This window comes from Pseudonaja textilis, chromosome 2 (assembly GCF_049901715.1).
Source record: "Pseudonaja textilis isolate UNSWEBS1 chromosome 2, rPseTex1.2, whole genome shotgun sequence".
NCBI lineage: Eukaryota > Metazoa > Chordata > Lepidosauria > Squamata > Elapidae > Pseudonaja > Pseudonaja textilis.
Window position 1 is genome coordinate 192,020,942 of NC_141991.1, and position 26,053 is coordinate 192,046,994.

General features: G+C 35.9%; 1 protein-coding gene across 1 annotated transcript in view; it reads left to right on the forward strand.

Moving 5' to 3' along the window:
• Window positions 1–26,053, forward strand: part of SMC5 (structural maintenance of chromosomes 5) — a 49,382-nt gene that overhangs the window by 15,356 nt on the left and 7,973 nt on the right. The window contains exons 9-21 of the mRNA XM_026703790.2: window positions 35–290; window positions 946–1,100; window positions 1,984–2,097; window positions 3,262–3,356; window positions 3,972–4,104; window positions 4,348–4,521; window positions 7,028–7,197; window positions 8,241–8,364; window positions 11,249–11,371; window positions 16,674–16,799; window positions 18,754–18,849; window positions 19,909–20,013; window positions 20,706–20,825. Of these exons, the coding sequence (XP_026559575.1) occupies window positions 35–290; window positions 946–1,100; window positions 1,984–2,097; window positions 3,262–3,356; window positions 3,972–4,104; window positions 4,348–4,521; window positions 7,028–7,197; window positions 8,241–8,364; window positions 11,249–11,371; window positions 16,674–16,799; window positions 18,754–18,849; window positions 19,909–20,013; window positions 20,706–20,825 (1,791 nt within the window). The remainder of the gene's footprint in view (window positions 1–34; window positions 291–945; window positions 1,101–1,983; window positions 2,098–3,261; window positions 3,357–3,971; window positions 4,105–4,347; window positions 4,522–7,027; window positions 7,198–8,240; window positions 8,365–11,248; window positions 11,372–16,673; window positions 16,800–18,753; window positions 18,850–19,908; window positions 20,014–20,705; window positions 20,826–26,053) is intronic.

The window sequence follows — 26,053 nt, forward strand, 5'->3', positions numbered from 1 at the left end:
GCATTTCTGGAGAATATTTCTTTGCATTTTTTAGATTGAAGATATTAAACTAGCTTTAAGGATGAAACGAGAGGCAGAAATGGATCGCCAGAGGAGAATACAAAATACTCGTAAGATGATAGAAGACTGGACCAATGAGCTTGAAAACACAGAGAATGCTGAGAACATTCAGCCTTTAATGAATTCTCTTAATGCCAGCCTTAGACAGTTGGAGGAAGAGAAGGCAAATATTGATGGTGAATTAAACGATCTCCGTAAGGAAAGGGAGAACTTGCTAAAAGAAAGAAAAGGTAAAGATACTAAAGTATATTTTTGCCATTCATACAACCTGAGTTCCAAACAAATAAACATATTGATAACTGACAACTTACCTACTCCGTCCAGAGGGAAGATGTGATGCTTCTCTTTTCTTACCTGTTCCATGGCAGGATCCAAGCAGTTTATTTGCTAAACTTTGCTTCTTGGCACCAACCAAGCATTTCTGTCTGAATATCTTTAACATTTAATTTTTCACATTATACTTCTTTATGGAATATTCTTAGAAATTTTAAGACTTGCTAGATGTTAGGAAATAACTTTGGGGAATTCGGTTTATATAAGCATGTAAAAACAACTTTGTATTTTGTCTTATTCTGTAGTTATAATTTATACTAACAGAATGATCGGTGTTGAGGAAAAGGGTCCTATTGCTGAGAGCTAGATTCTTAGGCATCTTTTGAATAGCAGTTATACATTTGTTTTCTGATGAAAATTCAGCAACTCTTGTTGGATAATTTCATAGGAATAGTTCATAAGTCTCCACTGTTTTTACAAACATTAACCTCTGTTAGAAGAGCAGAAAAGTATCAAATTAAGTATGCTTTCACAATACACAGTAAAATGGGAGGGAGGCTATATTTGTAATCATATATTACAGTAAATATATCAGGGTTATTAAAATTACAGATATAGAAGATCGCATTACTCAATTTGAAAATCTGATGAATATAAAGGAAGAGAAGCTGAAAGGGAGATTCCAAGATACACACAGTGCTCTTATGTGGCTAAGAAAGAATAGACACCGATTTAAAAAAAGCGTCTGTGACCCTCTGTTGCTTTCAGTAAGCTGACCCACTTCAGTGTTATTACTAAAATTTAATCATTATTTCCGTTATAATCTTATTTTTAAAACCTTTCCCAAACAATACATTATTGTATTATCAACTAGGATATGTGTATTTTGATGTCTTAAGTTAGCTATGTCGATATAATTTGTTGCATGAAATTTAAGTACAATTGTATGCCTGTGTTATAAAGAGCATTCTAAAAAATGTCATAATTATGATAGGTTAACATTTTTGATTACAGTGGAGCCTCAGGTCGTGATTGTAATCCATTCCTGGACTCCAGTTGTGACCTGATTTGATTGTGTCTGGAAGCACGACTGATTGCACATGTGCGCAGTTAAAAAAAATGGCGCTGAAGGGGAAATTGGGGCGGAAAGGGAATCTTTTCATGCCGATTTTGTTTGCCACCTGATTTTTGAATCATGACACGATTCAAAAATTGTGTGGATTTTTTGTTTGCCACCCGATTTGGTCTCTACCCGAGGTTCCACTTATTTAATTTTATACATGCTTATTACATGAAGATAATAATAATACGTTCACAAATTATAACCCATTGAGTGGTTCGGAGGGGAGGGGATTTTTTGCATTCATGGTTACAATATGTATGAAGTTTAACTATTTTCCTAAATGACTACTGCTTAGTATAGATCTTTTGGAAGAAGAGGTTGCACTGTTTTTTCAAGACCCTCCAAGTTGACTTTCTGCTCTGTATGGTCAAAGTTGTATAGATATGCATGTAGTCTTTTACAGTAATGAATGATTGTTCTATAGCAGCATATTATGTTGAAGGAATGGTGTATATTATTAAAAGATCCAGGCTTTTGGATGTTTTTAACTGCAATTCTTTTTGTAACTGTAGTTTCTTCTTATACAGATAAATATGAAAGATAATAAACATGCTAAATATGTAGAAAATCACATTTCTGCTAATGACATGAAGGCCTTTGTGTTTGAAATGAAGGAAGATATGGAATTATTTTTAAAAGAGGTAAAAAAAATTCACATGATTAGAAACTGGCACCTAGCACTGTATGCCATTAACAGGCATTATAATAGCACTAAGACTGGAGAGGGAGGGAGGGGTGAGAGGGAGAGAGAGAGAGAGAGAGTTTCCTCACTCTTAACTTGATGGAGCATACCTATTTCTTGTTTAGAATAATCATCATGCTTTGAGTGGCCAATAAATATTTCAAAGGACATAAGATAGACACTACCAGGATCACCAGCTGGGTGATCAGTAATGAGAGATACTTGGAGTTGTTGTGCAGCAATATAAAAGAAGCCATCCACCAACTTTGTTCTAATAACAAACTCTTGCTCAGTGCAAAATATAGCTTTTCAATACTGTCAACACACATTAATAGAGTCCACTGTCTCTAGAGTAACCTATTCCATTCCTTTACACCTCTACAATGTTTGCAATCAGAATTGGATGCATTTCTTGACATGATTCATTTAACATAGAATAAAGTAGAACCTGTTTCCTACATCATGTGCTTTTACCAATTGTAAGATTGCAATATCTTTTTAAATGGATATTTAATCATTGCTGGCTTTTTTTCAAGTTGCAAATACTTGTGAACAATTTTTGGTTAATAACCTTACCTTTTGAAAAGAAAGAAAAAATATAAATAGAATGTAGGAATTTAATTATCTTATACGGCTACTCTTTACTTAACGACCACAATGGGTACCAGCAACTGTGTCACTAAATGTCATGATTGCTATGTTAAATGTCTTGTGGCCGTGACTTATGACCTCATTGCTGTTTTGGTTGTTAAGTGAATCCCCATGGTCATTAAGCAAGACATTACATGACTGACTTGGGCTTCATTTCAACAATCTTTATTAACTCTGCTTGCCAGAGGTCTGGTATGAAGCACAAGTAGAAATTGAGCCTGGGAGGGTGCTGTGACTATCACAAATGCGAGGATTGGTCGCAAAGCTTGTTGTTTTTACACCAGTACAACTTCAAATAGTTGCTAAATGAAGCAAGTGGTAATCAAGGACTGCCTGTGTACAGTGGCAATGCAGAAAAAATCTCCTTAGTTAAATTCAGAAGGGAATGTTATCATACACTCTAATAATAATCAAATTTATCATTGTAAGATAAATCAATTCACATTTTCTTTATTGGTGCAACCTATTGTAGATGCGGGATAATTGCAAACTAAGAGTTAATGCTGTATGTGCACCTAGTGAATCATTTGCTGAAAAAAGACCTCCAAAACCAATTGAAGAACTGTAGTAAGTATTACAGCCCTATGTTAAAATCAGATATTACATAAATTAACGTGTGCTACTATATAAAAGTATTATACATTGATCGATTTGGTGGTTTTATATTTTATAGTTTTTGTGTCTGCTTATTTGTTTGTATCCCATTTTTATTATTTTTACAAGTAATATAAGATGTTGAACATATCCAGCACACCTTCCTCCTTCTATTTTCCCCACAACAGCAACCCAGTGAGGTGGATTGGGCTGATAGTGAGTGACTGTCCCAAAGTCACCCAACTGGCTCCCTTCACTTGTCTATAAGTACTCCAAGAATGGCATATGCCTACTTTTCTACTGTTTTTTTTTAAATTAAAGAATTTTTTTTTATTTCATAGTATAGATTCTAACTTGTAAATAGAGTCAACTTATTTGATTAGAAAAATCAACACAATTGGCTATGGTACAATTATAACATGAAAAAATTGCACAATTTGATTTTTGTACTGCATAAACTTAATTTTTATTTTAGTAAATTTAAGTTCCTTCCTGTCCACACATTTCCATCTGTTTCATTGCTCAGGGAATATGTGTATTAACAATAACAGAAAAGCTGTGTACCTGTTTCTCTTTCTTTTTTTCCAGCCGCTACGGATTTTGCTCTTACTTAAGGGAGTTATTCGATGCTCCCCTCCCTGTGATGAATTATCTTTGTTATCAATATCATATTTATGAGGTCCCTGTAGGAACAGAGAAGACTAGGAATATGATTGAAAGGGTAAGATATATTCTTGAACACCTCCGTTGCCAACTGAGAGACAAAAACAATAGTGAACCCTGGTAAAATGTCAAAGAAGATTTTATTAACCAAACATTAAGAGAGTAACAAAGAAAGATACCCAATCCATTTCCTTTCAGCTTGCCAGGAAGTTCCTTAGCTGGAAGCAGCTAGACTTCCTGGAGCTGTAGATAACTTCTCTACTTCTTGTTGTATTCATTTTGTCACTTGTTTCATGTACAGGTAATAAAGGAAACAAAACTTAAGCAAATCTACACAGCAGAAGAAAAGTACACAGTAAAAATATCCCGATACACAAATCAGTCTGTTTCCACTAACATATCACTGAAGCCAGCACAATATCTTACTGTGACAGTGGATGCAGATAAAAGAAGACAGTTAGAAGATAAAAAAAATGTAAGTTAATTTCTATAGTGCTTCAAGAAAGCAAGATTCCCTTTTTATTTGAAGTTTTGGGTTTTTTTCATTCTAAAATGTCTTTGTCTGTAGCAGTTTTTCTGGTTTTTTATATCTATATTATGGAACATTTTAAAAAAATAATAATAGTTTTACTATTTATTATTAGCAGTAATAATTAATTCTCTTTCTAATGGCAAATGTTTAATCTTTTCATACGTGGACTGAGTCTACAACTTTTCTGAGCAGAGTTTCAGAAAATGCACCACTATAGAAAAGGCTAGTTATATCTTGCTATTGAAAATGATGGCACATCCAGAATAAACGCAATAAGTAAAGATACATATTCAGTATATAATGATATAGCATGACAAACCATAGGAAAGATGCATAAAATTTAAAATCGTACTAATGATGATAAAATCATGTGCTACAATGAAGAACAATAAAACATGCAACATACAAATTCTCTCAGGATATTGAAAAGATATTTTCAGAATGAGATAACTTTAAACTAGCTTATTTTTGTTACTTATTTTATTTCTGCTTGAACCAGTACTTCTTTTGGGCAAAGAGCGCTTTGCAGGAGTTGACATAAGAGTCTGTGTGAAGGGTGGTGGTCATGTGGCCCAGATATATGCAAGTCGGTAATCTATTTCCAAAGCACTGGTGGCTTATTACCAGAAATACGTTGATGAAGCTTCTAAGAAGGAAATACAGTACATCCTCATCCAGTATGATAGGACCTTGTTAGTTGCTGATCCTCGACATTGTGAGTCCAAGAAGTTCAGTGGACCTAGTGCTCATGCACGTTACCAAAATCCTATCATTAAAACCCTTTTTTGTCTATTCGAAATAAAGGATAAAATTGAATTTTTTTTAAAAAAAAAACTAGCTTATTTTTCATGTTCACTCACGCCTTTGTCCTGAAAATAACAGAGAGGGACCTAACAACTGTCTAGGTTCAAATATCACTCCTTTGTAAATAAATAAATGCTCTGATCTATGCGCTTAGTCTCTGTTTTCACACTTAAATTTGGAAAAGTGCTGCCATGCTTGATCCTTCTTTTTTTCATTCAGTTACTAGCAGTATTTCTTTCACCTTCGTACGAATCAAATCATTACAACCTATGACTTCTAGTAATTATTGATTTGAAAATATACTGGAAAATCTGGGTTATGAATTTTAGATTTTAAATCCATTTTGTGCTTTCTCACTTTAACTTATTGTTGTACACTAATTCGTATTTCTTAAAAAGCTTATTTATAATAGTCAGGGTAGAATTTAATTTGAGAATCTTGGAGAGCCTAGAGATATAGTAGAGGAGATAGTATGTGTATATCCATTTTAAAGGTAGTGCAAGTTTTTAAAACAAGGAATGTTGATAAATTGATAGTAAAATAATTAAATTGATTCTACTAGAACAAGGGTCTTCAAACTTAGCAAGTTTAAGACTTGTGGACTTCAACTCCCAGAATTCCTGAGCTAACATGACTGGAGGAAGAACTCTGGGAGTTGAAGTCCACACATCTTAAAGTGGTCAAGTTTGAAGAGTCCTGTACTAGAATGTATGTAGATCAAGGGTGATGATGTTCTCTAGTCAGGTAATGAAACATTCTTAAGCCAACAAACAAGCTCAGAGTGCACTAAGGATTCCTCAAATTAATAGATTATTGAAATTCTTAAGATTATCAAGAATGTATAATAATTGAAAAATGATCTACTGTATTCCTTACATAAGATAATATGTGAGAGAAAAAGTTTTAGTGAAATTTAAGTAACACATGTTTCAAAAGGTGATTAATGCAGGAAGTTAATTCACGAGATCAGGGGTGTCAAACTCGATTTCATTGAGAGCTGCATCAGGGTTGTGTTTGACCTTGGAGGCCAGGGTGGGGTATGGCCAGCTTGACGACATTTGTGTCGGTGCCTGTGGTGATCTGAGTGCTCTGCCAGAGAAAACGGGATCCCGAGTTTTGTTTTTGGCTGCAACGGCCTCTTGCAACCATCTGCCAGCAAAAATGGAGTTTGGGAGGGCCACACACAGTCCTCCCAAGCTCTGTTTTTGCTGGCAGAGGCACTGCAGGCTGGTCCTTCACTGTTTCCAGGGCAGCCCTGCAGATCAGATCTAAGCACCCTGCGGACCGGATCCGGCCCCTGGGCCTTGAGTTTGACACCCCCGCACTAGATCAACAAATTAATAGGCTAAAGTTGCATTTCTAAACAGTTAGGATTAATTCCTAAAGGACATTGAACTCAGTGGGACTTAATTTAGATTGGCTACACAATTGTATTGTTAACAGACAAGCTTCTGTTCAAAACACACTCTGTGTGTGTGTGTGTGTGCACGCGCGTGCGCAGATCTGTTTATTTGAATCCAAATAGTAAATTGTTACTTGATTGAACACGAGAGTAAAATATGTATGATTTAAAGCAGTCAGAGCAAACATCCTTAGTAAGATTGCACAGTAAAATGGGATGTTTCTTTTATGCTACTTATTACAGGAAATTAACAAGCAGTTGCAATCATTGGATTCTCAAATGGCATTACTTTCTGAGAAGCAGAAACGCTTTGAATGCAAAGACAACCAACTCCGTCAAGAGAAAAAGGAACTCTTGGAACGAAAAAATAAAAGGAAACAATTAGAATCAAAAATTAGTATGAAAAGTGATAGGTATGGATTTTAAATATATAAAATTACTTTAAAATCTAGATAGAAAAATAGAATTTAGCAAGCAAAACCAAAACATCTAGTTCTTATCCTATGTAATATGCCTTCCAGGAAAAGAGGTGACTGCCACAATTTTATGATAATGAATAGATAGAACAGTAGCCCTGTTTCCTTTATTGGAAAACAAAATCTTACAAGAAGACTGAAATACACTCTTATTTTTGCTTGAAGTCTCTCTCCACTCAACCTTCCCCATACAATGCTTACAGATAGTCCTTGAATTACAACCTGACTGAAAATGTTGGTTGTTGACTGAAGTGATCATTAAATGAGGCATCATGACTCGAAGAGCTGCCTGCCAAAGGGACTCTGTCCTGCACAGGGCCAAAATCCAAGCAGGCAGCCCTTTCACTCTGAAAGAGGCTGGCTAAAAAAGGTCTATCCCAAAATCCCAGCAGGATTTAGACATGGAGTATTTGCAACACAGCATTTGCAGCCAGCCCACATCAATAAGAGGACTCCCTCTAGTTTCTGGGGACTGGTTGCAAATGCCCTATCCTGCAGTTTGTAGTTGCTTTGTTGTAAATCCAGGATCCAGTTTAGGAGCTTCTGCTGCCACCAACACACTTGTGGAAAACTACAGGTTTGTATGTGGAAGACTATCTAAATAGCAGTGATCCTTGGGATTTTAACTGTTGGGGTAATTAACCTTGTAGGTAATATAGTGTGTAATTTTATTTTTTTAGAATTTCTTCGCTGTAATAATTATCCTGAGCCTAAACATTGTGTATACATTCAACTAAGTACAGTTTGAGAAAGCTGAGACAAGGATGTCTTATAGCAGATGGTGTTAAATTAAACTTTGAGAGTTTGGGGACACCTTTACAGCATATTTCAATGATGATGATGATGATGATTTTCTACTTTCAAAAGAGCAATCTTGTTTTCTAATTTTCCAAAATATTCCTAAAACATATTTTTGTAATGTTGAACTAAGAGTATAATAATTATTCTCAAAACATTGCTCATGAATTTTTTTTATACAGTTTAAGACAGATGGAACAAGATGGCATCAATCTGGAAGAAGAATCTGAGCAGGCGAATGCTAAAATTAAGAAACTTAATACTCAGAAAGTGAAACTTGTGATTGATTTTATGCATCTAATAAAGGTAAACACAGTTTCTAAAAATGAAGAGATTCTCTTAATCCAACTGCATATTATACAACATTTAAATTATGAATTATCCTTTTTCATTCCTCTGTCACAAAAAATATGCGGTAGTTGGCACATGCATTGAATTTGGATAACATTTGACTGTTAATATTAATAGTGTTTCATATCTTAAATTCCTGTCACTGACTGCTTTCCCCTTAGAAGGAATAGAATAGAATAGAATAGAAAACAGAGTTGGAAGGGACCTTGGAGGTCTTCTAGTCCAACCCCCTGCCTAGGCAGGAAACGCTATACCATTTCAGATAAATGGTTATCCAACATCTTTTTTAAAACTTCCCGTGTTGGAGCATTCACAACTTCTGGAGGCAGGTTGTTTCACTTATTAATTGTTCTAACTGTCAGGAAATTTCTCCTTAGTTCCAAGTTGCTTCTCTCCTTGATTAGTTTCCACCCATTGCTTCTTGCCCTGCCCTCAGGGGTTTTGGAGAATAGCTTGACTCCCTCTTCTTTGTGGAAGCCCCTGAGATATTGGAACACTGCTATCATGTCTCCCCTTGTCCTTCTTTTCAACAGACTAGACATACCCAGTTCCAGCAACCATTCTTTATAACAACCAGTCCTCCTAGTCATCTTTGTTGCTCTTTTACATTGTACACTCAAATTACATTGAGTGGCATTCAATAACACAAATGCTTTGATTAATGATGGACATTCACTGTGTGATTCATCATGTTAATTTTCATGTGATAATTAAGTGAACTCAGTTCAAATGAATAAATCCTGCTGTTGATCTGAACGCTGATATTTGTATTACAACAGCATAGATGTTAAGAATTTGCCCACTGAGACCTATGTTGCAGGATGATGTTTGAGTGGCTTTGCAATTTGATAAGAGAAGAATTACTTTGCCTGACCAAAATAAGTAGCTGTCAGACTAAATATCCTCAGCAAATAAAACAGTGTTCTGTTCTTGACACTGATTTCAGCCTAGCACAAGTCTTGTGGTAAAACTATAGGAAGCTGCCTCATAATGGCTTTCCTCTGGAAGTTCTGGGTGCTCCATCATTGGAGATTTTCAAGAGGAGGCTGGACAGCCATTTGTCTGGAATGATACATGATCCACTGGCACGGGCAGAAGGTTGGACTAGAAGGCCTTCAAGGTTCCTTCCAACCCTATACTAGAACAGAAAATAACAGAATAACAAAGGTGGAAGGAATCTTGGAAGTATTCTAGTCCTGGGGTCCCAACCCCTAGGTACACTACCGGGCCTTGAGCCTCTTTGGAATAGAACTGCAGAAGTGATGGGTGAGCATGTATGTGTGTGTGCTCCATTTGCGTGAGTGGCAGGCACACATACGCACCGCTCACACAAATAGAGTTGCACGCACATAACCTTCCTCTCCCTTCCCCCCTGCCAGTCTTCAAAGCTGAAAAAGGTTGGGGAAATCTGTTCTAGTCCAACCGCCTGCTCAGGCAACAAACCCTATACCATTTCAGACAAATGGTTGCCCAATATCTTCTTTAAAGCTTGCGGTGTTGGAGCATCCACAACTTTTGGAGGCAATTATTCTATAATCTAAAGAATGAAACCATTTAAACCAATATTGGCACTGCTTTTGGTCAGCATTCACCCTGATTGTAGGCTATAGTTTTTGCAGCTTTGCCTGGAGAAGCTGGAAATTCAACACACACAGCATGTACTCTACAAATAATCTATGGCTATTCCTTACAATATGGAGTGTAGACTGAGAATGAGCCTTCCTGCTTCTTTTTCAAATTTCTTAAAAGTGTATTGATTTTTTTTTAATGAACAACAGACTTTGTAACCTCAGCTGCTCTCTCCTTTTCCTAATGCAACATGTTTCATTGGATGGATAGGAATAATCAGTTATTAATATCTAAAAAGAGAATGACAAGGGGAAAAAGGAAAATAAGATGGTTTCAGATATGACAGGTGAGGATATCATAGGTGTACTATTAGCATGGTAAATTGTTTTTTCTTATGATTTATAAAGAGGAAGGAAGGATTCCTAAATATATTCCTGTTTCTGGGTAAATGTAATTCATTCTTTAAAAATGTGTCCAAAAGTTAACTGTAGTCCAAATTCAGTATAAACTAGGGCTTTAGCTTCTAGACTTGCCAGATAATTACATAAATTCTGCTGTAACACATAGCACATATAAACTGAGAACCAGTTTGGACTAGTGGTGAAGGCATCAGGCTAGAAATTGGGAGATCTTGAGTTCTAGTCCCATCTTAGGCACAAGCGAGTTGAGTGACTTTGAGCTAGTGCCTCCTCTCTCAGCCCTTTGAAGGAGGGAATGACAAACAGCTTCTAAAAGACCTTACAAAGAAATTACAGGACTAGTCCAGGCAGTCAGCAGGAGTCACTGACTCAAAGACCCAAAACAAACACCTCAAAAACTCCCGAATATTCTTTCTGGAAGTTTCCTTTTTAGAGCTCATTCTCTCCCCCCACTTTTTTTGGTGTGTGTGTGTTTGCATTCTTGTCCTTGACAAGTGTAATTTTGGGCTGGGCTCCGGAAATGAAAAATATTATTTGATTTGAGGATCATTGATTATGGGGGGAAAATATTTTGCTTGAGTACTCAGATGCATTCATGAGGGAGAGAAAGTTTTACTTTTAAAGAAGTGTTAAGTGGGACAATTTCAGTAGAGAAAAGAAAACAAAGTAAGAGTTACACTTGTTTCACTGATATGGTAAGTTGAATCTAAACAATAGACAATCATAAATACCTACGTTGGATCAAATTTCATATGTGGAGTAATGTAATAAGAATTTCTAAATTTCTGAAGTTTGAAAACTTTTCTAATTTGCAAACTTTTCTAATCAATATTTGCATTTATTTTCTGCAGAGTTGTATGGCCTTTAATGAAGAAAAAACAAATTTGGTGCTAGAGAACACAATAGCTACTTTTCACAAGGGGAAGCTTGAGGTTGAATATAGAGCTGCAACTGTACACCTTCGAGCTATGGATGTAAGCCTTCCATTTTGCTACTTGACAAATGAACTTGAAAATATACCTAATGTATGTGTAGTTATTTATAAGAGGGTTGTGCACCTAGTTCCTAGATAATACTAGGTTTGCATTTCCTTTCCTTTGTATGGACAAAACAATGAACATTAAAAACAACTCCTGTAATGGATTCCTTTGCTTTCTAAAAGAATTCCATCCTTCTACCTCCTGAATTATGGATTAAGATAAGATAGATTCCACCAGTTAAATTTAGGTTTGTCTGAAATTCCACAGCTTTTAACATGGCTTGTATTATGATAGTATTTTTAATTAATAGAGGAGAACATTTGTAGCTCAGGGTTGAAATGAGGGGTTCTTGGTGTTCTTTGAAATTTGTTGTTTTCTTGCAGACATTTCGTTACCCAAACATCATCAGCAGTATTTTTGTGGGAGTCAAATGCTACATACATGCCTTCTGCATTTGTCAACTCAGATTTTTTTTTTCATGCTATCGTACACATGATGTAAAAATATTACATGAATGTTAGCATCTCTCCTACTTCTGGTTTTCAGTGTGGCGCTTTAGTTCATAAATTCTCATTTATTCATTGCCTGTTCTCTCAATGGATCAGTGCAGCAAATGCATGCTTTTGCCTAACTCAGGATGATAGGAATTGTTTTCCTTTTGATCATTAGAGAATGGCACTATTGCCTTTGGGATATGACAATATGGGATGTTTTTTTAATTCTCTTGCTTCCATAGATCAAATTTTTCTGATGTTATTGTTTTGTGTTTGGGACGAAATTCTACAAAATAGTCTTCAGAATAGATACCACAGTGTTTATTTTAAGAACATATCAATACTATTTTTTCTCTGTACACTGTTCATATCATTCTGATTGGGAACCATAGTTTTTCAGTACCCTACACCCAGGGTAAACAGCCCCATGTTCTTGCTGTGGAAGAAAATGTCAGGCTTATGCTTATGATATAACATAACTGATGGGGAGGTGAAATGTGAGTTGAATAGCATTTCAGTTATTTAGGATTATTTATTTGTTAGTTTGTTTATACAATTTATATGTGGCCCATCTCACCTAGAGGTGACTCTAGGCAGATTATAATGAATTAAAAGCAGGAGAAAACGTTTAAAATGTTGAAACAATAAATATGAATACATCGAGTTAACATTGGCAAGGAGGCAGAGAGGGATGAATGCATTATCTACAAATGGGATTATGAGATTCCCATATGTTCTTTATATTACCTTGCTTGGATCAGATATATAAAATGAGGCTCATATTTTTCAGACTAATGAATTCATTTATAAATTTATACCTACAGATTATTTATATATTATTGTACTATTTTGAAAGTTGGTGTAAGAGTTTTGGGCCGTTGTAAAATAGGATGAATTTTGATTTCCCTATGTTATTACTCCAAATTCATGGGAAACGTGATTTTCTGCTGTACTTTAAGTAAGTCAAAATTCTGATTTCCATACTTGGGAATACTATATGTAAAGTTTAGTAAATGAGAATAATCCAAGATCATCCTCTGATTTTAGCAAAGCATAGGCACCCCGTTATTTGGGGACAAAGCTACTAGATTAAAATTCAAGACCAGGTTTCTCATTTTTTATATGGAAAAAAGATCCTGATTACAATTTATTAATGTATAATAGGGTTAAATAATGTTTTGATTACATCTATACTAACCTAAACTAAGCTTGAAATAAATTATTTGGCATTGTCATCTATAAAGGCATTCTTAATATTTAAATTGTTTTTTCTGGCAGATGTTTAAAATAGATTTGAATTGATTCAAATAGAGTGGCCTGATACTAAATAAACTAATATTGGTTTATTAATTTATCTTTTGGTAATAGATGAACAAAAAGCTGAACTATTGTCTTTTGCCACTAGAGGGCTCCTATTTATACAATGAGATTCTGTCACTGTTTTCTTGATTCATGAAACCCAGAGCTAGAAAATATCAGCCATATGAAAACCATCAGCACTTGTACTCAGAATCCTTTCAGGATATTAGTTCTGTTGTCAGATTGTTTGTATTATTAAGAACTAATGTTCAAGTGTGGCTGCTTCTAATATAAGCCCTTTAATCAAGCTTTTTGCTCTGTACAGGCAGAGAGCACATCTGGGAGACAGCTGTTTGGTATTTGAAGTGTACATTAAAGTGTCATATGGCAATAATATTTCTTCATGAATTTATTTTTCTTTTGAGTAGACTGCCTTATTGTTATCCTCTTCATCTATACTAGTTTATTTGCATATCCTTCTTTAAGTGTGGCATCCAGAATTGGGCAAGATACTCAGGGGAACATCTGACTTATGCAAAATAAAATGAAATCCTCAGTGACTTCTCAGGATTTGATATTGGTTGGGTGCCAGTAAATCAGTGCCAACTCTTAGCAACCACATAGACCTGTCATGGCAAACCTATGGTACACTTTCCACAAGTGGCACACAGAGCCACTTGTGCAGGCATGCGAGCCGCAGGCAAACTTACCTCACTGCGCATGTGTGCGCCTCACAGCTTATTTTTTTTGGTTGGTTTGAGGCCTTTTTCGGCCTCCCAGAGGCTTGGAAAAAGCTTGTGCAAGGCCTTTCAGGCCAAACTATAGGCCCGTTTCAAGCCTCTGGGAGGCCCAAAAAGGTCTCAAACCAGCCGAAAAATCAGCTGTGAGGTGCAGTGCAAGTAAGGGGTGGGGGGTGGGGATTGCATATGTATGTGCAGGGGGCATGGGGAGAGGGGGGGCATACATTGCATTCTGGGTGCTGGCATGTGAGTATGTGTGCACTAGCACACGCGCAGTTTTTCCACAGGAGCCCAAAAAGGTTAGCCATCACTGAAATAGACCTATTCCCAGATAATGTCTCCAACTTGACCCTTCAAGTCTTTTATTGGTTCATCCATTGCCAATGTAATTGATTCCTTGTTTCTGGTTGTCCTCTATTTCGTTTTCCTTTCACCTTAATTAGCATTATAGACTTTACAAGAAAGTTAGATCTTCACACGTGTCTAAAATATCATAATTTGAGTTTGGTCGCTTGTGCTTCAAGTGAGACGTTGCTTGTTCTAAAGTTGTATTAGCAAGTTTGCAATTGCTTTGCACTACTGACTTGCACCATTAAAATTCCAGTATCTTTTTCATATATATCATTGCCAAGCAAATAGTCCTCATCTTTTATATGATGTGAACTAGAATTTTCTAACTCCCGAATGAAAAACAAAAACAAAACTTGCATTAATTTGCCTGCTTGTTTTAGTATAGTTTTCTATCAAGTAAAAAAGTACAAGAAAAGCAGAACAGAAGAGAAAGATAAACATTAGTAGCCTCTGATCTTCAAGCAATTAAAGTAAAATTCCAAATTTACCTCTTACTTTATGGTTACAACATAACTGCTTTCTATAATATATCCTTCTTAATCCTAAAAACTACAAATCATATGTTCATTTTGGGGTTTTATGCAGAAGTCCAAAAGAGGATTTGAAGTTAGTGAAATTGGGTATTTGCTGTTGTATGTGCGGTGAAGACTATTCTTAAAAAGTGCCTAAAAGTTGATTTAATAAGTTATTTATCATTATCTCCTATAGACTGAAAAAAATATGATATTGATCTGTTTTTAAAACATTTTTTCTCCAAATTTTATTGATTTTTTATTAATTACATTTCTTAGTGCTTAATAAACGTAGTGTTGTCTGGGTATTTAATTTACTTAACAATTCTGATTATATTCTTAATCTCCACCCCTTTTTTCCAACCACTGGTAAAATAGTTTCCATGTTTGATAGTATTCTGTGTCTTCTTTCTGCTCAATTTTCAATGTCAATCTATCCATTTCTGCACAGTCTATCTTCTTAATTATTTCTTCATCTCACAGTGTTTCTTCATTTTTCCAATATTGTGTGAATATAATCCTCACTGCTATTACAAACATGTAATATTAAATACATACTTTGCTTATCTAACTTTTCTGATATTATACCTAATAAAAACAGTCCAGATTTAAGATTTACATGATTCCCCATCATCTTTTCTAGCCACATGTGTATCATTGCCCTTTTTTTAAATTTTAGCACAAGTCCACCACATATGATAAAATGTGCCTGTCTTTTAATTACATTTCCAACATTTGCTAGAAAACATTTTTAAACATTTCAGCTAACCTAGCAGATGATGTTTTTAAAATATTGAATGGCCTATAATTTCCGTATTGGCTTTTCATAAAACTTATCCAAGACAAAAAAATTTCAGTGGATTGTCTGTTTTGAATGAAAGCTGCATGTTTTCTGCATGCTTAGTTCTTGATGACCTAGAAGTAAATAGTAAGAAGCAGAAAATTTAGATTGTACTTTTACTGGATGCATCTGTACATTTTAATTTAGTTGGTTGGCTTGGGGCCCCAATGGGGACATTTTTCACTGGAGATGGTTGGTGGGATAAGAAGACTTCATCCCTATGCTGTTGGTTCCCTTGGTTTTAATTTTTATGTAACTCTTCTTAATTTTAATTGTTTTTATATTTATCTTTTTACTATTTATTAAGCTGCCCAGGGGTGCCTTATCAGTAAGATAGATGTAATATAATTTTAGTAAATAAATGAATAAAAATAAATCAGGAAGTGACATGGATCTAATAATTAGGTGACTAGGTAGACCCAAGGGTCCTGTCTACTGCATCAAGAATTATGGGATCTAAATCTTTCCAACTAACTGAATAATACTGTGATTCATTTGTGTTAAGTAGGCATGCCCAATTGGAATTCAGCTCCTAGCAGTTTCAAATGATTTTATCTGTCAGATTCAAGAAAATTCTTTACCCAGCCTTTAGATCCATCGCTTCCTAGAGGAAAATGGGGCGTCTTAAAAAGTACCATTGGCATGTATCTGTCGAGGCAACAAGGTTGACCCCAGAGAACCACTGCCGATACATAAATGTTTGGCTAAGCGAGCAAATAGCCTGCCTTGGCTTGAGGCAACTTCAGCTATAATTTGTATAGTTGAAGAATAGTTTGAATTAAATCTATATGAGTTGATGTGCCATTTTATCAATTTTTATCTTGTAATATGGGTATTATAGCTTGTCAAGTGCTTGTTATCCATGACTGTTAGACTCTCAAATAGATAACAAACTGATATGACAGCCATTAGATATTACTGCTAGACTTGTATCAATAAGTGTATTGCATATTCTGAAGGCTTAACTCTGATAAATGTTTGGCTGGGTTTTCTTGAAACCAGTAAAGCTTTCAGAAACACAGTTTACCCTTTTGTTTTAATTTCTTCCATTTACTCCAGCAACAAATTTCTGAGCTGGACATAAAGAAGAATTCTCTTTTAACAAAGTGTAAAAGTTTACTGAGCACTGCTAAAAAAGTTTGTAACCTTGGGATGGATCAAAACCTTCCAGAAGATGTCTACAAGGTAAATATCACAGTAAAAAGATTACACACACACACACACACACACACACACACAAAGACATGCAGAATATTCTTCTACCCTTTTCCTGAGAAACCCACAGTACATGTAAAATAAGCTCAAAATGCAAAATTGTCCCTGACATCAATGAGACATCAAAATAAAACAAAACAATTGTATTGGACACAGTTTAATGTAATGGCTGAAAAATTAAATGAGATTCCATAAGCACTAGAAGGCCTATACTTAAGAATGCCTTTTTTTTAGTTGTCTTACTTTAGATGTCAAGAATGCCAAGAAAACCTCAAAAATAGATTCAGAGAGTGAGCTGTACAGTAGCCCTTGACTTACAACCATTTGCTTAGTGACCATTTAAAATTATTACAGCACTGAAAAAGGTGACTTAGGACTGTTTTTCATACTTAAGTCCATTGTAGTATCTCCAAGTCACATGATCAAAATTCGGATGGTTAGCAACAGGCATGTATTTAGGACAGTTGCACTGTCCCAGGGGTCATGTGATCACCATTTGTAATCTTCCCAGCCAGCTTCCGACAAACAAAGTCAATAGAGTAATTCAGATCTCTTAAGAACTGCATGATTCATTTAACAACTGCAGTGATTCATTTAACTAGCAAAAATGCCATCAAATGGGGTGCAACTCACTTAACTGTCTTGCTTAATGTGAAAATTTTGGGCTGAATTGTGGTCATAAATTGTATAGAATTTTATACATTAAGACTAGCTTTGTGGATTGTGTTTAGATGAATTAAAGCCCATGAAGCCCCAGAAGTACTCACTAGGTAGATCTTCAGCATCTGGCTGATAGTTGGTTTACAGTATTTTGAAACTTCATTTTGGCATAACTTTCAGTGACAAACTTTTTCTTATTAAATACAGATAATCCAAAAGAATGCATTGTTCGTAGATTACCTCTAGCTGTCATCATATCTGTAGGTCACAAAGGCTGCTTGAGGCTGTTTTTCAAATTCATGAATGTTTCCAGTTATCAATTCAATACTTTTATGCTCTCGTCTGATTGAAAAATCAAGGAGACTATGTAACGCTGTTGGGTTTCAAGTTTCTAAAACATCATTCTCCATTAGTATTTCTTCAAATTGCACTCAAATCTTTGCACTTGTTGCTCACAGAGCCTCCAGTAGATGAGTAGATTTTAATAAACATAAACAATTATTTATCCTTATCCATATTAATAAGGATTGGCCACCAGAACCATACACTTAGATTTTGGGCAAAGAGAGATGCTGTAATTCATGTTGTTCTTTGTCTACTACTGAAAATTTCCTGAAATATTGTAGGCATTATTGTGAAATAATGTCATTTTATTTTTCTATTTTGTCTTGCACAAACACCCACTTATTTTTCTATTAATCATGATTCCATTGAGTAATTGTATTTTTGTATATGCAGCAGGAGTCCAAAAACTTCTAGTTGGCAGCATAATGTATAACTTATAAGTTGTGTAGTCAATAGCTTATCAGAAATTCACAGTGTCACTTATGCTCACTACTATTTTCCTTTATTCTCTGAAGAATATGATAAGAAGGATCACAACTTTCTTTGCAACTGGATAATAGCATGTTGCTAAAGCTGTATTGGATGGTAGCGTTGCACAATTATGTGAATAATCCCCCTTTCCACTTCAAGCGATAGAGGAAGCTTGAACTTGGACTTTGGTAATGGAATGCTACAATAAATCAATGTCCTCTCCTTTTTTTTTTTTTTTTTTGCTTGAAGTGAGTAGTGAACATCTATCACAGTTGTTCCCTTCTGCCATCTCATGTTTATGAAAGGTTATCTGTATCAAGGCAGGGAGATAGAAGCAAGCAGCTTGGGTTTTGCTAGCAAAAAGGCCATGCATGCACAAAGGAGCATCTTAAACATCAACAGATGCTTGTGCAGAGTAATTTATCTTATTTTACACAAATCTTTTTAGGCTTTCCTGGACCTTCCAAGCACAGTGGATGAAATTGATGCTCTACTGAATGAGGAGAAAACAAGAGCTTCATGTTTCACAGGCCTTAATGCTTCAGTATGTATTCCCAGTATTGCATAATAGTATATTACGTGCATTATGTAGAAATTAATAATCACTGTCTTCGTCAGCAGTAGCAGCTAAGTAAATACTATTAGAATTTTAAATAATTTGTTCAAGGTCAAATATATAGGAAATTAGGAAAAAAGAGCTCAATTTACTAGATACCAGTTTTAATTTAAATGAAGTAATCTCTTTCAAGTACCTCCCCCTAATCATATTTGAATAATACCTTTCCCCAATTGAAGAAACGAACAGTTCTCAGATATAATATACTGTAGAGCAGGGGTCCCCAACCACCGGGCTGCGGACCGGTACCGGTCCGTGGAACATTTTCTACCGGGGCGCCGGTTTGCTGGGCGCCACCATCTTGTTTTGATGAGAAAGTGCTTCCGGTGAGCTTTTTCGGTTGGAAAGTGGCGTTTGGGTCCTGAAGGAATCCTCGCGCCTTAATTTCATCGAAGGGGGGGGCGGCTTCGAACAAAACTAAGGCGCGAGAATTCTTTCAGCACCCAAGGCAAGGCGAGCCGAGCGACTGTCCCGAAGCCGTCCCGAAGCCCATCGACAAAGTACAGAGGAGTTGAAGGAGGCAGGGAGAAGCGGAGGACGGCTGGCTGGCCGGTTGCTCGGCTCGCCTTGCCATGCATGCTGATGCTGGTACCGGGCCGCGGATCATTTTGTGATGCCGGTTCTGGGCCGTGGAACAAAAAAGGTTGGGGGCCACTGCTGTAGAGAACTGAAGAAATGGGGGCAGAAGTTAGCTTTCGAACCAGACATTTCCTTTAACTAAAAAAATTATTGCTGCCACGATGATGTGTTTGATCAGAACTTGTTTAGAACATACAAGTCAATGTTAGGTGTAGCTATATCCATATAAGTTACAGCCTTGGATTCTTCTTGCTTGAAATAATAATATGCAAGCAAGCTACCAAGTTTAATATAATCTAGGTGTGTGAGAAATAATTAGTATTTTTTCTTCAGATGTGGATAGTTAACATTCTGCATTGTCCATTCAAACGATAATGCCTTTTAACCAAAGCAGCCTTTTCTTCCCAGGTTGTTGAAGAGTATAATAAAAGAGTTAAAGAAATAGCACAGATGACAGCAGAACTGGAGGGGAAAAAAAAGGAACTGAACAGCTATAGAAAAAATATTTCACAGGTATTCCTGTTATTACTTTCACTATTTTTGTCCTGAAATAAATATCCACTAAGGAATTACATTGTAAGATGCAGCATAAAGGATTATTGGCCCTAAAATTATTTTTTGTTGTGTGCCTCCCAGAATTACTTTAAGTGAGACAGGTAAATTGAATTGACAAATAAATACAAAAACATACAGGGAAAAATGGTTTGTAACTTGCCCAGAGTGTAAGTGGGTGGCCATATTTTTTTCTAAGGGGGAGGGAGGGAGGGAGGGAGGGAGAGAGAGAGAGAGAGAGAGAGAGACAACTGAACAGCAAACTTGAGCAGTATGGCCTTGTGTACATCAGTATGTCTAAAGAGAGATGGAATGGGGGTTTCACCTCCTAGTGGCCACTTATAAATACGTTGGCTTGATGATGGTATCTATTGATGCGCGTGAAGATTACCAAAGTGCAATGTGAAAGTGCAGAATCAACATGGTGCAAGGCAACACAGCCTACATTTACTTTCCATGGAGCAATGTTGATGCATGGATTAGTTTGAAATAAGCAATTCAGACCCTGGATACATCGTTATTTCTGACCACTGTGCAGGTAGGTAAGTAATTAAGATCACTATTATTATTTTATTCTGGCATATTCTGTACTACTGGTGATAGAATCTTTATCGCCACTTCTGTTATGACCAGTCTTTTTTTTTTTTTTTTAGGTTAAGGAAAGGTGGTTGAACCCTTTGAAAAAGATGATTGACAAAATAAATGAAAAGTTCAGCAGCTTTTTTAGCTCTATGCAATGTGCAGGGGAGATAGATCTTCATGCAGAAAATGAGGTATGATTATAAAAGCGATGCATTCCTTTATAGAGGGGAAAACACCTCCCACATGCATACATTATGTCTTTTCAATTAAACAATAGGCAGTATGGTGCATATTTTTACAGCTTTGTATACTGTCATTTAGGAAAAAAAACTATCCAAGGCAATAGCTTGTTTCCTCGGGGATATATATCCTTAAAAAAAATCATATTCCTAGTTAAATTCTGGCAGTCCATGTATAAGATCTGTGAATAATGTGGACACAATGCAACTTTAATAGTGGTTTCAATTGCAACACTGAATACTAACTCCACATTAAAAGCTAACAGAGCTCTACCTTACTAGGTAGAGCTACTGCGCATCAATTTGGGGACAGGTGTTTTGAACTATATTTTCCACAATCCTTTGCTACTGGCCATATTGGCAGAATTGATGCAAATTGGGCATTAGTGAGCTGCTTTTGCCATAAGTAGAAAGTAATGGCACATAGAGCATGCTGAAAGGAATAGGTAAGCCAAATGGAGTCTGGCTCATTTTGCCTAATTGAGGTCTGTTGAGCAAAATAAATAGATGCAGCTACAATATATATTATTGTAGCATGGCTGGATCAGGAATTCTGGGAGTTGAAGTCCAACAGGCCATAAAGTTGTCATAGTTGCCCACTCCTGCACTAGAAGACTGGATTGCAAATTTCACTGGGTGACTCTGACTGTACCTAGCCTCTGTCACTGAATTGATTTGTTACTGAGGTTTTGATAGATTAGGGAATTGTTCATATAAGCCACCCTGAGTTGAAAGAGAAATGTTAGCATGAAAATACAATGAATGTGGATAGTTAACAAGAATCAGGTGTAAGTCAGATGCTGCACATTAGTATGCTTATCAAGTCAAAACTTGTGTTCCACCAAGAATGTTTCTTAGCCCCAGTTCCAGCTATAAGAAGCTCTTCAGAGAATCCCTAAGTACTCATAGAATACTTTGAATATACATGTGCTATTTGCTGTCATCTATCTGTCATATTAATAAGCATTTCATTTTGGGAGAAAAATAAAGTTCATTCATCCTAGCAAATTTACTGAATACTTGAGAATAAAAAGTAGTGCAGATTGTGGTATTGATCAAAGCCTGGAGACTCCAAAAGCTTTCTTAGCAGTAGTGCCTGATTCTTTAGAATCTCTGGGCACATTCTTCTTGGCCTTAAGCAGCCATTATCTGCATGACACATAGCTTTAGTGTCATCCATTGGGTTGGCCTAACAGTCCTTTGCCCCTTATTTGATTGGTTGACTGAAGGGATCAAAGAAATACAAAACTAAGGGGCCCCTGCTGGATGTCTAAATCTGTTTTTAAAAAGAGAAACAATCTGTTACATCCATCATCTCAATTCCTCCTCACTTAGGTATTAAAATAATTTAGCAATAACATCACTTTCTCCAAGATACCAAGACCATCGCTATTTCAGCCACCTTTTCCCATCTATTGCTCATTGCAGACTTTCCTGTAGGTGCTGATCTCTTTTAGAATTAAGACATCTTAAAATGCCATTATGCCTCTTGTGATCCATATAACTAGCAGTGATGCCTGCTGAGCCAATTCTACTTCAGAACAGGGTATGCAATTCTTGCTTCCTACAAGGTGCTTGTGTCTGAGCTAAAGACCAGGACATCACTCTGTATGTAAGATTTTCCACAATTCCTCCTTGCCTTTGTACCCTCTGCTTTTCTTTTTTTTATTATTTAAGTTTTATTCGGGTTTTCACACATACAAAATACAAGTAAAACATCTTTTTTGAAAATAGCATGGTCCCGGGTTGAACTTCTTTATACAGACACAAAACTCAATTTCATGTTCCTTTTTGTATTCTATTCCATATCTTATACTATTTTACATTTTCTATATAGTTTTTCCCCTTTTTTGATTTTCTCGATTTTAATTTGATTATCTCATCTCAATTCAAATCATTATATTTATACTTTTGTCTGGTCTGTTTCAATTTCATATTATCTTTTCTCATTAAACAAGTTTTCTCCTGTAGTTACTAATTGGAGTATGACACCCTTTATATCTTTTAATTACATCCATTCAACTCTTATTTAAACTTCAATATATACCTTAAGGTTATGACCTTCCATATAATACATAATACATAACTTCCAATCGAATTCTGCTTGGTACATTCTTATAATACACACTATATTCTTTTTAAAAAAAGATTGTAAATATATGTAATTATAAACCCTCATTCCGTTCCAGTTCAGTTCTATCATTAATAATCATTAAAATCTTAACATCTTTAACACTTCTTTTCAATTAAATATCATACTTCCTTAAAAACATATAATCTCCATAATTAATTTTCCCTTATTTCTTTTCACATGTTTTATAAATCATTAAATATACCTTTTATTACATTTATTGACAAGCATTCCACTGAATTACGATAGCTATTTTATCAGACATTTTAATCATACATTGTTTCATATTTTCTAAAGTTATTTGTTTCTAATATAGCCATACTATTTTATGTACCTTTGCTGAATCCCTTTTTCCATTAAATTTTCACCCATTATCTCTATATAGGCCCTGTTTCTCTGTATTTTGTTTCTGTCCTTTATGATTTCTTTTCCTTTCTTTCTTCCCTCTCGTCTTCTCCCTCCCCTTTTTACCCCCTTGTCTCTCTATTTCTAATTCTCTCTTCTGCAGTTCCCTCTTCTGTTGCTTTCTGATTTTATACTTATTTTTCACTCTATTTTTGGGGGGGAGTTGTTTTTCCCAATCTTAAACTTTCCATTCTCTTTCCCCCCCTTTCCTTTTTTTCCCCCATCTAAGATTACTTGTTCATTAAAGATGGCTTCTTCTTTGTCGCAATCTTCTTGTTCTGCAGGCATTTCTTGTTGTTTCTCATAATTCCAAATCTCCATTTCTAAAAACTGAAATACAAAGCCAAAAGAACCTCTCCCTTCTTGTGCATCTTCTTTGTACTTTTAAAGTTCCATTTTCAGTTCTTCTAAAAGTGGAGCCATTTTAAACAGTTTTAAACAACCACCCGATTGATTTTAGTCATTCAAAACAAGAACCAAGAATCCAGAAATCATCAAGTAATCCAGATAGTCCCGAGTTATATCTTCTTATTTCTTTTTTGACTTTCTCTTCCTGGGGTTTTTGTTGCTATATTTCAGTTAGAATGTATCTTTTGGAAGTCTTGTTGAGATTTTGCTAGAAGTTCTTTTTTAATTCCAGGCAGTCTCCTCCCTTCCAGATCCTGCCCTTTTATTCTTCCTCTCTCCTTTCCTGTTTTCAAAAGCTTTTAATTATCCAGAAATCTTTATTATCCCTTTGACTTTTTGTTTTCAGCATTAATTGCCTATTGATGTCAAAGTGGATTTTTTTCCAATTTCTTACTTAGGTCTCTTATCTGTCAGTATAGGAAAAGGAGAAAAAAAACCCAAATCTTTTCCCTTTTCTCTCTCCGCAGCTTAAAAATCTTCTTAGGGAACAATGTTATTGTTTTTTTAATAGTTTCAATTCCAGGGTACCTTATTTGTTGCTTTTGCTGTTTGACCTGGTCAACCAAAACTTTCTCTTCTTATCTTCCTCCTGCACATTCTTTTCCGGTCGAGTTCTTCTTTGTGGTGGCCATTTCTGACCACCGCTGCAACCGCCTTCAGGAAAGGAAGTAATGGCCAGCTGGGGAGGAGAGATGCGGCTCTCCTCAACCCTGCAGGCAGTCTCCCCGCTCTTCACTACCTCTACGGGGTGGCTTAGCCCCAAAGCCAGCCGGCTCAGGGTGCTCCAGCGGCAAGCACGGATCGAAGCCTCGCAGAGACGAGGTTTCGGTCTGTCGCTGAAGAAGCTCAAACCAGAAGCCCTGTACCCTCTGCTTTTCTACTGGTCTTCCTTTCTGCCATCACCACCAGGTGGCTCTGCTAATTTTCCAATAGCACTTTGGTGATTGAGCTGATCAAACCTGTTGCATCTGTTTTGCAGAACCTTCACCTATTTACCAAATAGGGCAGATTTTGTATTTTACAGCAAAAGGAAATATTATCACCAAATCTCTATTCCCTTTATCTCACTGTGTGGTTCCTTTGTTCTAGTTTCACAGCAGACATCACACTGGTCTTGCAATTAATTTCTTTTGCCATGTTCAGTGACAGATAGCCAAAGTTTTGTCATCTTGACTTAATTTTCTGTTTTCTTCTCATCTAGAAGTATTGAAAATTAGTTCCTATTATCTGTAAAAGTTTACCTCATGGCCATTTATTTCAGCCATTGCTCCAGGCAGAATTTGTTAGTGTTTTCATAGCTGATACAAAATGTTTTTTCAAACGTTTTTCCAATCTCAACCCATTTTAACCTCCTTTGTCATCACTCTAAAATCATTCTTTAATTCTCATAACTCTGTCACATATTTGTTGAAAACAATGCTGTAGTATACAATATTTTTATCATCAGAAACCCAACATGGGGTTGTGGTTGTTGGGAACTCATGCTCAACTCTATAGCTGAATAAGTCAGATGTCTTTTATGATGCTGAATTTTTTTTCTAACGTAATCTATTTTTTTCTAACATATCAATTTTACAGTCCTGAGATATCCAGTGTAACTGGTGTACTGGGGTATGCACAAATATATGGCCCAATTCTTTTTATTACAGCCCATCTTTGTCTGCTTCTTAGGATGGATATAAATGGAAGAAGTCTCATCGTGGTAATTTGTCAATTGAATAGTCAAAATAACCTTCATATCTTATCAGTTGTTGAAGGAATTGTCCTTTGTAGATATTAGAAATCATTCAAATTGTGATGTGATCCATTGTTTACATGTACCCTTTCTGATACAATTGTGATCTGTAGTCTTGGTGTCAATCTACCAACTTCATTAGTACTAGTGTCCGTGTAACTGAGATGTTTCCTATGGCCATGTAGAGAGAGATGGAGGCAGCCTTGAACAAGGAATGTAAGAGTGATTAATTAAACACCTGCTCAGCCCTGAGAAAGAGAAACCTGTGAGAAAGAAACTTGAGATAACCTCACTTTATCTTTTTTATAAGACAAACAAGGCAAAACTTGGTGAAGCTCTCAAGCTTTTGTTTCTGGCTTGTAGAGTTTCAGTAGTTCTTGTGTCTGTTTTTTTTACCTGGTCAGCACATAGGAGTGAGGAGCTTATTGGTAATAAGAGCAGTATTAAAATAATTGTGTTACTTTCCCCCAGTAATTAAAAACTTTCTATCCATCCATACAT